The sequence below is a fragment of the Erigeron canadensis genome, chromosome 8 (genome assembly GCF_010389155.1).
Source record: "Erigeron canadensis isolate Cc75 chromosome 8, C_canadensis_v1, whole genome shotgun sequence".
NCBI lineage: Eukaryota > Viridiplantae > Streptophyta > Magnoliopsida > Asterales > Asteraceae > Erigeron > Erigeron canadensis.
Genome location: NC_057768.1, coordinates 44886647 through 44902518, shown reverse-complemented (window position 1 = coordinate 44902518; position 15872 = coordinate 44886647). Strand labels below are relative to the sequence as shown.

General features: G+C 33.5%; 2 protein-coding genes and 2 non-coding genes across 4 annotated transcripts; 2 read left to right on the top strand and 2 right to left on the bottom strand.

Annotated features, from left to right (window-relative positions):
* Positions 1 to 700: 700 nt before the first annotated feature.
* On the bottom strand, positions 701 to 895 carry LOC122580689. Its single transcript, XR_006320840.1, has one exon. It is a non-coding gene; the product is annotated as a U2 spliceosomal RNA (small nuclear RNA).
* Positions 896 to 5256: 4361 nt separating this feature from the next.
* LOC122579977 (replication protein A 70 kDa DNA-binding subunit A-like) lies at positions 5257 to 7818 on the top strand. The gene is made up of 2 exons (XM_043752241.1): positions 5257 to 7459; positions 7550 to 7818. The coding sequence occupies exon 1, from the start codon at positions 5258 to 5260 to the stop codon at positions 7436 to 7438; it is 2181 nt and encodes a 726-aa protein (XP_043608176.1). The 5' UTR covers position 5257; the 3' UTR covers positions 7439 to 7459; positions 7550 to 7818.
* A 1029-nt stretch (positions 7819 to 8847) lies between these two features.
* LOC122580701 lies at positions 8848 to 9042 on the bottom strand. Its single transcript, XR_006320848.1, has one exon. It is a non-coding gene; the product is annotated as a U2 spliceosomal RNA (small nuclear RNA).
* Positions 9043 to 11343: 2301 nt separating this feature from the next.
* Positions 11344 to 15070, top strand: LOC122610952 (replication protein A 70 kDa DNA-binding subunit A-like; the record flags this gene model as incomplete). Its single annotated transcript, XM_043783904.1, has 2 exons — positions 11344 to 11621; positions 12931 to 15070. Coding segments are annotated over exons 1-2 (2418 nt in total), but the record flags the coding sequence as incomplete, so codon positions are not given.
* Positions 15071 to 15872: the final 802 nt, after the last annotated feature.

Genomic DNA, 15872 nt, shown 5'->3' with positions numbered 1-15872 from the left:
TATTGCTCTGTTTATGTTTTGTGTTAATTTTAAATAGAGACTGCAGCGGATTTTGTGATGACATAGTGTTTCTTTACTTGTCTTCGATCATGGTTTCAACAAATATAAAGGGCGAAACATTTTTAATGTCTATGTAGTTCAAATTCGTCTATTTGCTTTAGTTAAAACAATGTGTTTGGGTTTAAGTTTTGTTCTGTTATGAATTTTGTCTCATACGGGCATTACGGAATTCAATGAACCAAACTCTCTCCTTTTAACTCGGCGGTAAAGTAACTCCATGGTAAGGCGTAACGCATATTAGATTTCATCTCATATGGTGTCTGTAAGTCTGTAACTACCATTGCTGTATCAGCAAAAACGCACCCAGACAACTAGACAAGTATACTTCTCTACATGTGGTTATCTGGAGAAGAGCTACAGAAATGTAAGCTTGCAACTTTAGTTGATCTATTGAACTACAAATTGGAGAAGAGCTACAGAAATGTAAGCTTGCAACTTTAGTTGATCTATGAAACCATTTTGACAGGAAATCCAGGAATTTGTAGACAGCCATATCAATGGCAATAAACTTCAACTAATTTGACGCATAATTCCATGAACTTGTTGAAAATGAAACTCAATAACTTTAGTAGATAGCAGTATCAAATGGGCAGTTACGTCAACAGGTTTGCAAGACACCAAACAATTAGACTTTATATTGGAGGGGTGAGCCAAGCCAAAGCAGTAGTGCAACACCAAGGCGACTCTAAGGATCCCAATAGCAAGCTATTGAGACGGATCCTTCCCCATCAAAAATAAGATTAATATCGAGTGAGCCGATGGCTCACATATCAGATATTAAACTGATAAGAACAGATACTACACTTGATCTTAGCCAAAAGGCCGAGAAAGGTATGCTTGTTCCTTCCCTAGACCTTTGTTTTTATAGCCATCTCCACCTTGCCTGCTTACTTATCTCAGCCGATGTGGGATACACATACCATTATACTTGGACCATATTTTTTGCATTTATTTCGTCTCCTAATCAGCACCAACATAACCCATATACATTATTGAAAATGAAACTCAAAAAATTTAACCCATATACATTATTGAAAATGAAACTCAATAAATTAGAATACATAGGTCGATTCTACATTTCTGCATGGAAATAACACAAAATCTGGGCACTTAAATTTTGAAGAAAATCCATTGCATCATCATCATCATTTACATCAAAACAACATACGTTGGGTAGTTATCAAGCAATTTATTGGATTATTTCCTCTTGATACGTTAGGGTAACTTTTTGATACGTTGTATGCAAGTCTATGAATGTTGTTCCTCATTAATTAGTATCGCTTTTTGGGTAGTTTTATACCCGAGTATCGCTTTTTGTTTATAACATCCGGCTCTAATTTTATATCTTTTTATCAAACTAAAAATTATTGATATACTAAATATGAATATAGAACATCTAATAAATTAAGGAACAAACTTTATCTCGGGTTCGAGTATTGGGTTTCTCATCTCAAGTTATTTTCCACTGGGAAGGGTTGGAGATTCAGCAAATCGCTGGTTAAAATTGCCCCCAACATATCTGAATCGAAACTAACTTTAAAAAAAAAATTAAAAATGCTTTCAATTTCACAAAGATGTAACTTGGACCAAAAAAATTTGATCAATATACACACGTTAGAACTTCTAAGCAACCCAATAAGCAAAGTTAACCCATTAACACAAGGATATAGTTACGTTCTAAACAACTTAACCTTAAGCAAACAATGTTTTGGATAATCAATTAATCACTTGAGAGTAATTTATGGGCTAATGCAGGGAGGCATAAAGGGTGTGCAAACCTGCATCCCGGTCGAGGTATAAATTTAGAGGGGGCATAAAAATTTGAAATTTTTATGTATATCTCCCAATAATTATAAAAGTTCTATATTCATTTTTGAAAAAACTATAGCCCTTGGATGAAAAAGAAATTTGAATTTTAGCCATTTGATTGATTTGCTTACCTTATTTACCCTTTATAAATTTTAATTAAACTAATATAATTTTCTTTAAATAAACTTATAATTACATTATGTCAACACCAAATAAATTAAGACAACTAATTATTGGTTAGAGATTTGGAATGTTTGTTGTCTTATTTTGAATAAATCTAAATCAATTAATGAGTTGTACGAACTTAATTAGAGATATAATTTAGTAGACTTTTGAATTCATTATTATTAATTTATTTTGATGTTAACAAATATATATATTTTTTATAGTTATAATAAGGTAGTATTTCAAATGTTTGTAATCAAAATAGTTATACATGCAATTAATATAATTAATTAGATTATAGACCAGTGTATATTTAGGGACAAATATAACATTTTATATTTTAAAAACATTAAAAATGTTGATATTTCGTTACGAAATCCATATCGATTAGATAGATAGGTCTTATAACATGTTAAATGATCATATGTTAAAATATTGTATATTTAAAGGATTGCAAATATTGTTATAGCATTTTTATTTAACATACTAATTGAAAATATTAGATTTTAGTCTTATATCTTTTATTTTTCCAATAATTATAAAATAACCTCTTAAATTATTAATTTCAAATATATCTTGCATTATAAATTGATTAATGTATTCATTTAGGTTTACAATTTTCATTAACATGAATGTCAAATTTAACCTTTTTTTTATCGGCTCCTTCAAATAGGAGTCAGTAAAAGTCATGGTCACAAGTTCAATCTTCTTACTGCATCTGAAAGTTTACAACTTTTAAAACTAACATAATACTCACGCAATATATTGGGATGGATATATTATGTCATAAATAGTCGTTAATATTGGTTGAGAAATACATAGTGATATGTGATACTATGATAATTAGTTTTTATTTTTTAATATTTATTATTATTTTTTTTAAGATTGATATTGTGCTAAAAGTCTTTTTATTTTATAATTTACACATACAAATTAAAAGTTAAAAGCATTATAACTAAAATTGTGATTTTATATAGAACATTTATGATATCACATAATAAATATTTCTCGTATGCATTTTGTTTTATACCGTTAATATATTAAGATATGTTAATAAATAAGACTAAACATTTGTATATAGTGGATACAATAATTTTTAAAATAATGATAACATTATTATTTTTAATTATTTTATCTAAATCTGTTAATATTTGATATTATGAAAGAATAACATGTCATTAATTATATATGTTTACCCGCGTATTACGCAGGTTAATAATCTACTTATATATATATATATAAATAAAATAATGTATAATATGCTAAAAAGATTACATTGTTTAAGATCGTTTATGAACTAAATAAATTTGATTGTATCATTATATTCTCCATATTATATATTTTTTTTAGCGATCTCAAATGAACTTTCAAAAAAAAAAAAAAAAAATTTACTCATTAAACTTAAATATTAATTTGATGTATTTTGCTGAAAATCTAAAAATGTACAGGGAGTGTTTACGAGATACATTTATACTTTAGGTAAGCTAAATGTAACATTGGACCGCTTAAATAACCTGTTGGCGCTTCCCCCAAATCAGTTTTTCATTTCAAATTCTAGGGTTTCACCCAAAATCACATTAAATAATTAATTAATGGAAGTGAAACTAACAGAAGGATCAATAGCAGGGTTATCAAGTAAGAAATGGGATGAGTTGGGGGTGAAACCAGTGGTTCAATTGTATGCTCTTAAGCTTGTTAACCAAGCCGGCAGCAACCCCGAAAGATACCGATTACTTATATCGGATGGTTCGCATATTCAGCAAGCAATGCTTGGTATTCAACATAGTCATTTGGTCCAGTCTGAGCGGTTGAAGAAAGGTTCTATTATTCTCTTGAAAGAGTTTGTTTGCAGTATCATCCAGAATCGTGTGTACGTCTATATATTCTTCCCTTTTTATATAAATCAAATCTTTTGAAATATGTTATCTTGTTTGTTTATTGTGTTATATAATCAAATAAAGTTGTGATCTTTGATAAGTAATTAGTACCTTGATTCCCCAGTTAGGAAAGAAAGACTAATCCTGATTCCCCAATTAGGAAATCTTGGTTATTATGTTTTAAAATTACTGCGTTTCTTTGATTGGGAAATTTGTGTAAATATGACCAGGCAGGTATACTCGTATACACTATACATATATGAGACCTATATTCTAATAAAAGTTGAAAGCTTTCACATTTTTAAAATACACATGAAGTTTTAATCTACCTTTTTATTCTAAAGGAGAAAAGGTTGACATGATTAGTATGGGCCGAGAATCAGAAAATGTGATTGGATTACTACTAGTTGATTGATACATGTACACCCGTTGGTAACTTAGGCGCAGGTTATCTTTGTCTTGTCTAACCTGATGTTGTGGGGAACATTTAGTGACATATGAAGTAAACTTCATGTGATTGTGTTTTTCATAACTTATGGTAGCGTGAAATAAAGGTGTTGGGCTTTCAAGATGGAATTCGGTCCAATATTGTCTGGTTTATAGCGCGAGAACCTACATGGGTGTGTGGGTACGAGAGCCTATATTATGTATTATTGCTTGAGACGAGAATCTAGTCAAATGCATGACTTTTTTTTCTCTATCGTTTTAGAGTACGTCATACAGGAAATAAACGTGAGAGCTTTGCACATAGCTTCTTTTCTTTAACAAACCTTACTACTTATAAATAATACATCAACATCCAAAGTATGATATAGTAATAATTCTTGAATGACATTTGGAATGAATTGGAATCAAGACTTGGCACTTAGCACCTTTGCATTTGAAAAATTGTTAATTTGATCTTGATGTGTTCACTTGATCAGCCATGATGAGTAAATCTTCTAAGTTATATTGAAGATAGACGCAGAGTCTTTATTGGGCTAAAAAAACTTGGCCTTTGAATATGCAATGTGTATCACTATATATTAGTTTGGTTTACTTAATTGTCATTTCAAATAGGTCTTCTTTTTACTGTATTCCAGCTAGCTTGTGATAAATAGGCTTTATTGGTAGCAGCCAGCAAATAGGTCTTCAGTGTTAGCTCTGCAAATAATTTATGCTTTTGTATCTTTTTTATACTGTCACGTGGAATACGAACTTTTTACTTCAACAGTTAAATACTTTACAATTGTCAGGAACGTATAAGTTGCTGCATAAATATTAGCTTTTGTTGTAGAATTTTCTTGTTACAGCATGTGTTGTATAATCTTCTTCTAACAGTTTTTTATTATTATTTCAGCCTTATTATGGTCGCTGACCTTGATGTGCTACATGAAACATGCAATATTATTGGTGAACCAAAAACGTTTAAAAGTGAGGCTCCTTTGTCTGCAGCACCAATGCAGTCACATAATCAGCCAGCAACAACTGTGGGCAGTCCTCATATGTTTCTGGCCGTTCCACAAGCTGGTTCTGTTCCACAACCTAATTTTACAGCTAGATCTTCAGTTCACTCTCCTCAACTTGGGCACAGTGCAGGTTTACCGTCTTCTGGAAACCCTCCTAGTAATTTAGCACATGTGTCTTCCATGGATCCAAGATCTGATATTGTTACCGCTAATTCACATCCACCTGCATACAATTATACACGCCCAGCTCAACCCACACATAATCAACCCCCTCCAATGTATATGAACAGGGGACCTATTGCCAGAAACGAGGCACCAGCTAGGATCATTCCCATTGCTGCTCTTAACCCATATCAGGGTCGTTGGACTATCAAAGCCCGTGTGACTGCAAAGTCAGAGCTTAGACATTACAGCAATGCAAAAGGAGATGGCAAAGTTTTTAATTTTGACCTTCTTGATTCTGATGGTGGTGAAATAAGGTCAACATGCTTCAATGCTGTGGCTGATCAGTTCTATGAGCAAATTGAGGTTGGTAAAGTTTACTTAATTTCAAGAGGCACCGTGAAACCTGCTCAAAAAGCTTATAATCATCTGAAGAATGATCATGAAATTACGCTGGGCGATACATCTACGATACAACCTTGCTTTGATGATGATGGATCAATTCCAAAGCAGCAATTTCATTTCCGTCCCATTGCTGAAATTGAAGGCTTGGGTAACAATACTATTCTGGATATCATTGGTGTTGTTTATAAAATCACTCCTTCAGCTTCTATACAGACAAAAAAGGGTACTGAGATTCAAAAAAGAACCCTTGAATTGAAAGACATGTCTGGCAAAAGTGTTGAGTTAACTTTGTGGGGAAACTTTTGCAACAAAGAAGGCCAAATACTCCAAACCATGTGTGATTCTGGAGTATTTCCTGTATTGGCTGTGAAAGCTGTTAAAGTGAATGAATTCAATGGTAAGTCTGTGGGGACCATTGCCACAAGCCAGATATGCATAGAGCCTGATTCCTTCGAGGCTCGTAAACTCAAAGCATGGTACGATGATTGTGGGAGTAAAATTACATCGGTTTCATTATCCAAGTCTGTTCTGCGTACAGATGAACATAAAACTATCTCCCATATAAAAGATGAAAAGCTTGGGACCTCTGACAAGCCAGATTGGATCACAGTTGGTGCCACTGTATCGCATGTTCGAGTTGAAAACTTCTGCTACACAGCATGCCTCCTCATAAGAGATGGTCGACAGTGCAACAAAAAAGTTACAAATAATGGCGATGGGAAATGGCGATGTGACACGTGTGATCAAACCATTGATGAATGTGACTACAGATACATACTGAGTCTTCACATACAAGACCATACTGGTTCTACATGGGTAACTGCATTCCAGGAAACCGGTGCCGAGATAATGGGTGTTGCTGCCAAAGAGTTGTATTACATAAAATATGAAGAGCAAGACGAAGAGAGATTTTCAGAAATTATAAGAAATGTTGTCCATACAAAATTTAATTTTACGCTAAAAGTGAAAGAAGAAACATTTAATGATGATCCGCGTGTGAAGTCCACTGTTTATAAAGTTGACAAGATAAAGTTTTCATCAGACACAAGCTTTTTTCTGGATTTGCTTAATAAAGATGAAAGAACGTCTATAGGCTCAAAGATTGAAATCCCCATTCATTTGTCTGCACCATTTAGCAACAATATTGAAAGTGTTGGCGGCCTTGGTCAACATGCAACTTTACAACCAAAACAAACGGGTTTGTCTAGTATGGGGAATTCTGGCGGTCTTGGTCAGCAAGCCATTTTACAAGCAAATCAAACAGGCCATTTTGGGAATCACTACGGTAGCTGCAAAAGTTGTGGCAATCCAGGCCATAACTCTACAAGCTGTCCAAGTGTTGGAAATGCTTCAGGAAGAGCTAACAGTTTGCCATCTGGAGGTGCCTCTGCCAATTGTTTTAAATGCAATCAACCTGGACATTGGCCCAAAGACTGTCCTCGTGAGAATTATGTTAAAATTGAGCATAACGCAACTGTGGCTGCTGGAAGATATGGGACTGCATTTGGTTAAGATGCTGGTTGACTTTCTGAGGTATAACTTCACACAATCACACACCCCTCTCATATGCTTACTCCTGGGTTATACTTAACATTAATTTGTTACTTTGTTATGTACATGCAGGTTCTTTTTAGCAATAAAGGCCACACCATAGCAGACTAGCTGTCTCCGTTTTGTGCTCACTTGTTATGTTTTTAGCCAGTATTTTGGATCGTTAGTCGCGTTAATACTAGGCCTTCCTTCTTTTTTTGCAATCGTTTTGTAGGTAGAATGTGTATCTTGTAAATTATGGTATGTGTGATCCATATTTATCTTTTGGTTTTTGTTATGCAAACATTATCTAACTACGTTTATGGGACTTGTTAAGAAGTATGATTTCCATAGACATTAACACATGCTTTCTGTTTTTTTCTACAGAGACTGCAGCAGATTCTGTGAGATTTACTGACTTATGGCTTCTGTATTTGTCTTAGATCATTGTTTTAAGTTTTACTCGTAACTTATAACAAACATAAAGGATGAAATTTTTTAATATCCACTTAATACAAAATCATATATTTGCTAAAAATATCGTAACCTGCCTTAGCTAAAATAATGTGTTTGGGTTTATGTTCTGCTCTATTTTATCTGTTTTTGTATATTGTTCTCCATGAGGTTGGCTTGTCTGAAGTTTTTTTCACTTCTTTTATAAACAACTTTTATTGACAGAGATTAGATAAAGAAATTAAACAACAAATAGTCTTGGATGCAAAAAAGAAGTGAAGATCTCGTTTAGAGCCACACTGAAAACCCTAGGCTCAACGTCCAAGTAGCTTTGAAGCTCAGTGAATTGAAATCATGTAACTTTGAACTAAAAATGGAAGGGGTGCACCAGGCCTTGATGGTACTGTAAGACATAACAATTATGTCTATGATTTCAGAAGACTAGTATAACAAGTGAACGTCGTGTAGATTTCATCTCGCACTCAACGACACTGTTGTAGCACTCAACGACACTGTTGTATTCAGGTAGAAGAGGGGCCAAAACATTGGCATGTACCTGGAACAGGGAAATCGAATCAAGACTACAAATTGTAGACTTGCAACACAAGGGAAAACATGCTTAAACATTAGCCGTGGTCAACCAAGAAATTCCTTCACTCCATCAAGATTCAGTTTTTCCAGCTAGGATTAATGGAGAAGATTAAATATTCAATTCTACGGGTAAACCATAGTCACATGTTTCTAACTAAATCATTTTCATCATTGATACAAGTTTCATGAATTTCTAGAGACTGACCATAAAATATGGGCAGCTTTTGGATGTCGGACCTAACAGATTTTATGAAGTTAATAAATCTGAGTCAATGTAATTGTTTTTATTAACGTTATAATATAAACCAGTGTTCGCTTCAATTCATGAAATATTAAACTAAGTATTGGAGGGGTGAGCCAAGCCAAGGCAGTAGTGCAACACCAAGGCGACTCTAAAGACCCCAGTAGCAAGCTACTGTGACAGGACTTTTCCCATAAAAAATAAGATTAATATCGAGTGAACCGATGGCTCACATATCAGATATTAAACTGATAAGAACAGATACTACACTTGATCTTAGCCAAAAGGCCGAGAAAGGTATGCTTGTTCCTTCCTTGGACCTTTGTTTTTATAGCCATCTCCCCCTTACCTGCTTACTTACCTCAACCGATGTGGGATAGACATACCATTATACTTAACGATATTATCTGCATTCTTTTCGTCTCCTAGCCAGCACCATCATCATCCATGTACATTACTGAATTTGAAATTCAATTATACAGAAAAGCAGCTCAATTGAACATTCCCTCATGGAAACGAACAAGTATGCTTTGTTTCCTCTAGCGAGATTTAGTTTTTGTAGCTTGGCATAAAGTTGTTCTGGCAAAAATGCTAGTGAGAATAGTAATAGCAATAAACGTTTAGTAGCGAGATTCAGAATAATCATTTCAAATCCAATAAAATGCTTAAAAACGTCTTGTTTTCAAAGGTATATAATTCCATATTTTATCTAATTGATATGGAACAACTTTTGCTAGATAACCTTTTGATACATTTACATTGTATGCAAGTCTATGAATGTTGTTAGTCAGTTATTGAATTGCTTTTTTGATTATGACAACCGGCTCTAATTATGTCTTTCTTTCAAATTCAAATTTATAATAATTGATATTATGAATACAAAATATCTAAAAATTTGATTAAATATAGTCAGCATACACACGTTAGAACTTGTAAGCAACACAATAAGCAAAGTTAACCCGTTAACACAAGCAAATATTCCAAACAACTTAGACTTAAGCAAAACATGTTTTGGATAATCAATTAATCACTTAGAACATGGGCCTTCCAGCAACCAACAGGTTGTCATTTCTAATTCCATGGTTGACAATCTATACATATGTGTGGACTTTGTATGGATTCATGATTAATCATTTTTTAAGGTGAACTTCGTTAAAAATTTTATATCGCAATCCGATAGTGGGAGGTCTAGCATACGTTGTTTTAACTGAGTCCGCGTAAGTAGAATTGCCTATTTCAAATATATTCGATAAGGAAAACCCCTTACTAATATAGAGGGATTTTTGAGAGTCATGAGTTTTAACCCAGACATGTATGGTTCGAGCTTCGCATATTGTCCACTTGGATGTTACTGTGGTATAGATAAAATAAAAATAATTATGTTTTATTCACTTGATTGATACATCTAACTTAAAAAAAGTAAGTTACCATTTATGCGTTCAATCTGCATTTAGTCTCAATCAATATATTTAAATTCGAATTTATATACACCGTTTAAATCGGAACAAATAAAGAAGATTAGAACTGAAAAGCCCAAAGCCCCAAATCCATAAGGCCATAAATCTCATTAAACTTCCCAAGGAAGCTTGAGTTATACATGTAGTTACTAAACCCCCTGTAAATTACATATGTTTGTAAAATACCCCTCTAGTTATCAATATTTTAAAACACCCTAGAAGACTAAAGAAGAAAATCTAATTTACATAGTATCAAAATGGTCCCTGCTAGATATGAGCTGAATTATTAGAGAAATATTGTTAATGTCTATTAGATGGAATATTGTTAATTTCTATTAGATACAAAACAAAAATAATTATAATTATCTTATTTTTTGCATTTGCTAATTAAGTGATAAGAATTTAATCTTTTTCTATGTAAAATAGATGATTTAAAGCCTACATGGCTATTAAACAGAAAAGATTGTTTATAAACTAATAATTTGATGGTAAAATTTTTCATATATATTCTTCAATTGTATATGTTGCTTACTTGCTTTCTTTTTTCCTTTTTCAATTAGAATACTTTTTCTATGTTAAACTTAAATGTTAATTTTATGTCTTTTGCTGAAAGCTGTGTGATATACACACAAATTTAACCATGTTTTTGAAAAAAATAATATACCACTTGACGGATTAAATATATGGTCGACCAAATCCTACTTTGTACAAACAACATAGGACAACACAAGTCATAAATAAATATAGAGTTTTATTAATGACAGCCCTTACGGGTGCCAGTATTAGTTAATTTGATGCATTAAAATTTGTACTTTGTCTTGCGAAAATTCAGGGAGACGGTTATTGATATATAAAGTACTACTTTTTATGCATGTAATAAGCTGTTAATTTAGGGCTGTCATTATCATATTCCATAAATATATAAAAGTATATAAAAGGAAATCTAACATCGTACAAGGATTGTTTATGCGACACGTTTATAGTTTAGGTGAGCTAAATGTAACTTTCAAAAACCGACTTAAATAAACTTCTTGGCGCTTCCAAATTCCACCCGAAATCTACCAAAAAAATCTCACGCACACACACATTAATTGAAATCCAATAATAATTATAGAAAATTTAAAAAAAGAAAAGAAAAAAAGATGATGGAAGTAAAACTAACAGAAGGATCAATAACAGTGTTATCAAGTGATAAATGGCAAGAAATGGGGGTGAAACCAGTGCTCCAGTTGTATCAGATTAGGCTTCTTAACAAACCCGGCAGTAACCCCGAAAGATACCGATTAATTTTATCAGATGGTTCATATTGTCAGCAAGGCATGCTTGCTACTCAACACAATCATTTGGTTACGTCTGACTGCTTGAAGAAAGGTTCTGTTATTCTCTTGAAAGAGTTTGCTTGCAGTTTGGTTCATAATCGTGTGTAAGTTTATATATCTCTTTTTATACATATATATATCTATATTTATATGTTAAAAGATGTCACCTTTTTTAATTTATTGAGTTATATAATTCAATAAAGTTGTGTTTTTTGGTATGTAATTAGTACCAAATAGGAGGTAGGTATACACCATACATACATGAGAATGTATATGAGATAAATATTCTACTAAAAGTTGGAAGCTTTCAGATTTTTAAAGTACACCTGAAGTTTTAATCTACCTTTTTACATTGAAGGAGAAAAGGTTGACATGATTAGTACGTATCGGTTGAGAGTCAGAAAATGTGAATGGTTCACTACTAGTTGTTTGTGTATTATACTTTCGAGTACATGGTATGTGTTAAAGCATGTTTTTGGATACACCCATTGGTAACTTAGGCCTGGGTTATCAACTTATCATTGTCTTGTCTAACCTGATGTTTTGAGAAACATTTAGTAACATCAGAAGTAAACTACATGTGACTGTGTTGTTTTATAACTTATGGTAGTGTAAAATAAAGGCATTAGGCTTTCAAAATGGGCTTCTGTCCAGAATTTTCTGGTTTATTATTAAAAGAACATAAATAGGTGTGAGGGCACAATAGCCAATAGCATGTATTTGCTTCAGATGAGAATCTAGTACCCTTTAATCCTATATATTGTTGTAGTGTAGTTGTCCGTAGCAGTCGTACAGAAATAGATGTGAGAGCATTGCACATGGCTTCTTTTCTTTAGCAAACCTCACTACTTATAGTAAAACATCAACATCGTAAGTTTGATATAGTGATAATTCTTTAAATGACATTTGGAGTGAATTGTAATCAAGACTTGGGACCTAGCATCTTTGCATTAGGAGAAGTGTTAATTTGATCTTGATGGATTAACTTGATTGGCCATTATGAGTAAGACCGTGGAGATTTTTATACATCTTCTAATTTATATTGAAGATAGATGATGGTCTTTATTGGGCAAAAGAAACTTGGCTTTTGAATATGCAATTTGTATCACTGTGATAAATAGGCTTTGTTGGTAGTAGTCACTAGTCAGCAAGTAGAATTTTAGAAAATCTCTTTTTAGTAAGTGTGGCTGTATATTTCAGTGTTGACTCTGAAAATAATTTATACGCTTTTGTATTTTTTTATCCTGTAATGTGGAATTGTGGAAAAGAAACTTTTTATTTCAAAAGTTTTGTACTTTCCGATTGTCAGGAACATATAAGTTCCTGTATAAATATTGGCATGTGTTGTAGAATTCTCTTCTTACGGCATGTGTTGTAGAGTCGTCTTCTTACAGCTTTTTATTATTATTTCAGCGTTATTATAGTCACCGATCTTGATGTGCTACATGATATGTGCGATATTATTGGGGAACCAAAAAGTTTGATAGGTGAGCCTACTATATCTGCAGCACCAATGCAGTCAAATAATCAGCCAGCAACAACTGTGGGCAGTCCTCAAACGTTTACGGGCGTTCCACAAGCTGGTTCTGTTCAACAACCTAATTTCAATGTTAAATCTTCGGTTCACTCTCCTCAACTTGCGCACAGTGCAGGTTCACTTTCTTATGGGAACCCTCCTAGTAATTTTGGACACATGCCTTCCATGGATCCAAGAGCAGATTCCGTTAATTCCAATTCACTTCCACCTGCATACAACCATACACGTCTAGCTCAACCAACATGTAATCAACCCCCTCCAATGTATATGAATAGGGCACCCATTGCCAAAAGCGAGGCACCACCTAGGATCATTCCCATTGCTGCTCTTAACCCATATCAGGGTTGTTGGACTATCAAAGCCCGCGTGACTGCAAAATCAGAGCTTAGACGTTACCACAATGCAAAACGAGAAGGCAAAGTTTTTTCTTTTGACCTTCTTGATTCTGATGGTGGTGAAATCAAGACAACATGCTTCAATGATGTGGCTGATCAGTTCTATGAGCAAATTGATGTTGGTAAAGTTTACTATATCTCTAGAGGCAACCTGAAAGCTGCTAATAAAGATTTTAATCACCTGAAGAATGATCATGAAATAATGCTCAACCATACATCAACAATACAACCTTGCTTTGATGACGATGGTTCAATTCCAAAGCAGCAATTTCATTTCCGTCCCATTGCTGAAATTGAAGGCTTGGGTAACAATACTATTCTGGATATCATTGGTGTTGTTTATAAAATCACTCCTTCGGCTTCTATACAGACAAAAAAGGGCACTGAGATTCAAAAGAGAACCCTTGAATTGAAAGACATGTCTGGCAAAAGTGTGGAGTTAACTTTGTGGGGAAACTTTTGCAATAATGAAGGCCAAACACTCCAAACCATGTGTGATTCTGGAATATTTCCTGTATTGGCTGTGAAAGCTGTTAAAGTGAATGAATTTAATGGTAAGTCTGTGGGGACCATTGCCGCAAGCCAGATATGCATAGAGCCTGATTCTTCCGAGGCTCGTAAACTCAAAGCATGGTATGATGATTGTGGGAGTAAAATTACATCGGTTTCATTATCCAAGTCTGTTCTGCGTACAGATGAATGTAAAACTATCTCCCATATAAAAGATGAAAAGCTTGGGACCTCTGACAAGCCAGATTGGATCACAGTTGGTGCCACTGTATCGCATGTTCGAGTTGAACCCTTCTACTACACAGCATGCCCCCTTATAAGAGGTGGTCGACAGTGCAGCAAAAAAGTTACAAATAATGGCAATGGGAAATGGCGATGTGACACGTATGATCAGACCATTAATGAATGTGACTACAGATACATACTGAGTCTTCACATACAAGACCATACTGGTTCTACATGGGTAACTGCATTCCAGGAAATCGGTGCCGAGATAATGGGTGTTTCTGCCAAAGAGTTGTATTACATAAAATATGAAGAGCGAAATGAAGAGAGATTTTCAGAAATCATAAGGAATGTTGTCCATGCAAAATTTAATTTTACACTACAAGTGAAGGAAGAGACATTTAATGATGATCCGCGTGTGAAGTCTACTGTTTATAAAGTTAACAAGATAAAGTTTTCATCTGACACAAGTGTTTTTCTGGATTTGCTTAAAAAAGATGAAAGAACGTCTTTAGGCTCAAAGATTGAAATTCCCATTCTTTTGTCTGCATCATTCAGCAACAATATTGGAAGTGTTGGCGGCCTTGGTCAGCATGTGAGTTTACAAGCAAATCGAATGGGTTTGTCTAGTATGGGGAATTCTGGCGGTGTGGGTCAGCAAGCGGTTTTACAAGCGAATCAAACGGGCCATTTTGGGAATCACTACGGAAGCTGCAAAAGTTGTGGCACTCCAGGCCATAACTCTACAAGCTGTCCAAGTGTTGGAAATGCTTCAGGAAGAGCTAACAGTTTGCCATCTGGAGGTGCCTCTGCCAATTGTTTTAAATGCAATCAACCTGGACATTGGCCCAAAGACTGTTCTCGTGAGAATTATGTTAAAGTTGAGCAGAACGCAACTGTGGCTGCTGGAAGATATGGGACTGCATTTGGTTAAGATGCTGGTTGACTTTCTGAGGTATAACTTCACACACCCCTTCTCATATAACTCCTGGGTAATACTTAACATTAATTTGTTAGTTTGTTATGTACATGCAGGTTCTTTTAGCAATAATGGCCACACCATAGCAGACTAGCTGTCTCCGTTTTGTGCTCGCTTTTTATGTTTTTAGGCAGTTTTTGTTATGCAAACATTATCTTACTACGTTTTAAGAGGGTTTTAATAAAATACTAGATTTTAGGCCCGTGTATAATACACAGGCTTACGACATTATCAATATTTAGATGTGTTAATATATAAAAAAAATCTGTATATTAAAACTTTGAGTTTACATTAAAATATTATTTAAAAATATACGCATCGAAGTTGTTTGTTTTGACATACTTAATGATATTTAAATAGTACAAAATCATAATATTTCTATTTAAGTTATAGACCATGACATAATTAATAATATTTAAATATTAAAAATCACAGTAGGTAACTATTACTTTTTTAGTTTTGTTATTACACTTGGTGTATTATATTGTTATTTGTTTTTATTAGAAGTAATATTTTATTTTTAGATGAAACATATGTGAGATATTTCAATTAAAATATGACAATATTGTAGGAATTTCCTATAAAGTAATATGTTTACATACTTTGTAACCTTATATTCATCATGGCAATTAATAAAAATATCCGAAAAAAATAATTGTATAATTTCTTCTAAAATCCTAATATATTTACATTAATTTTCATTTATTAT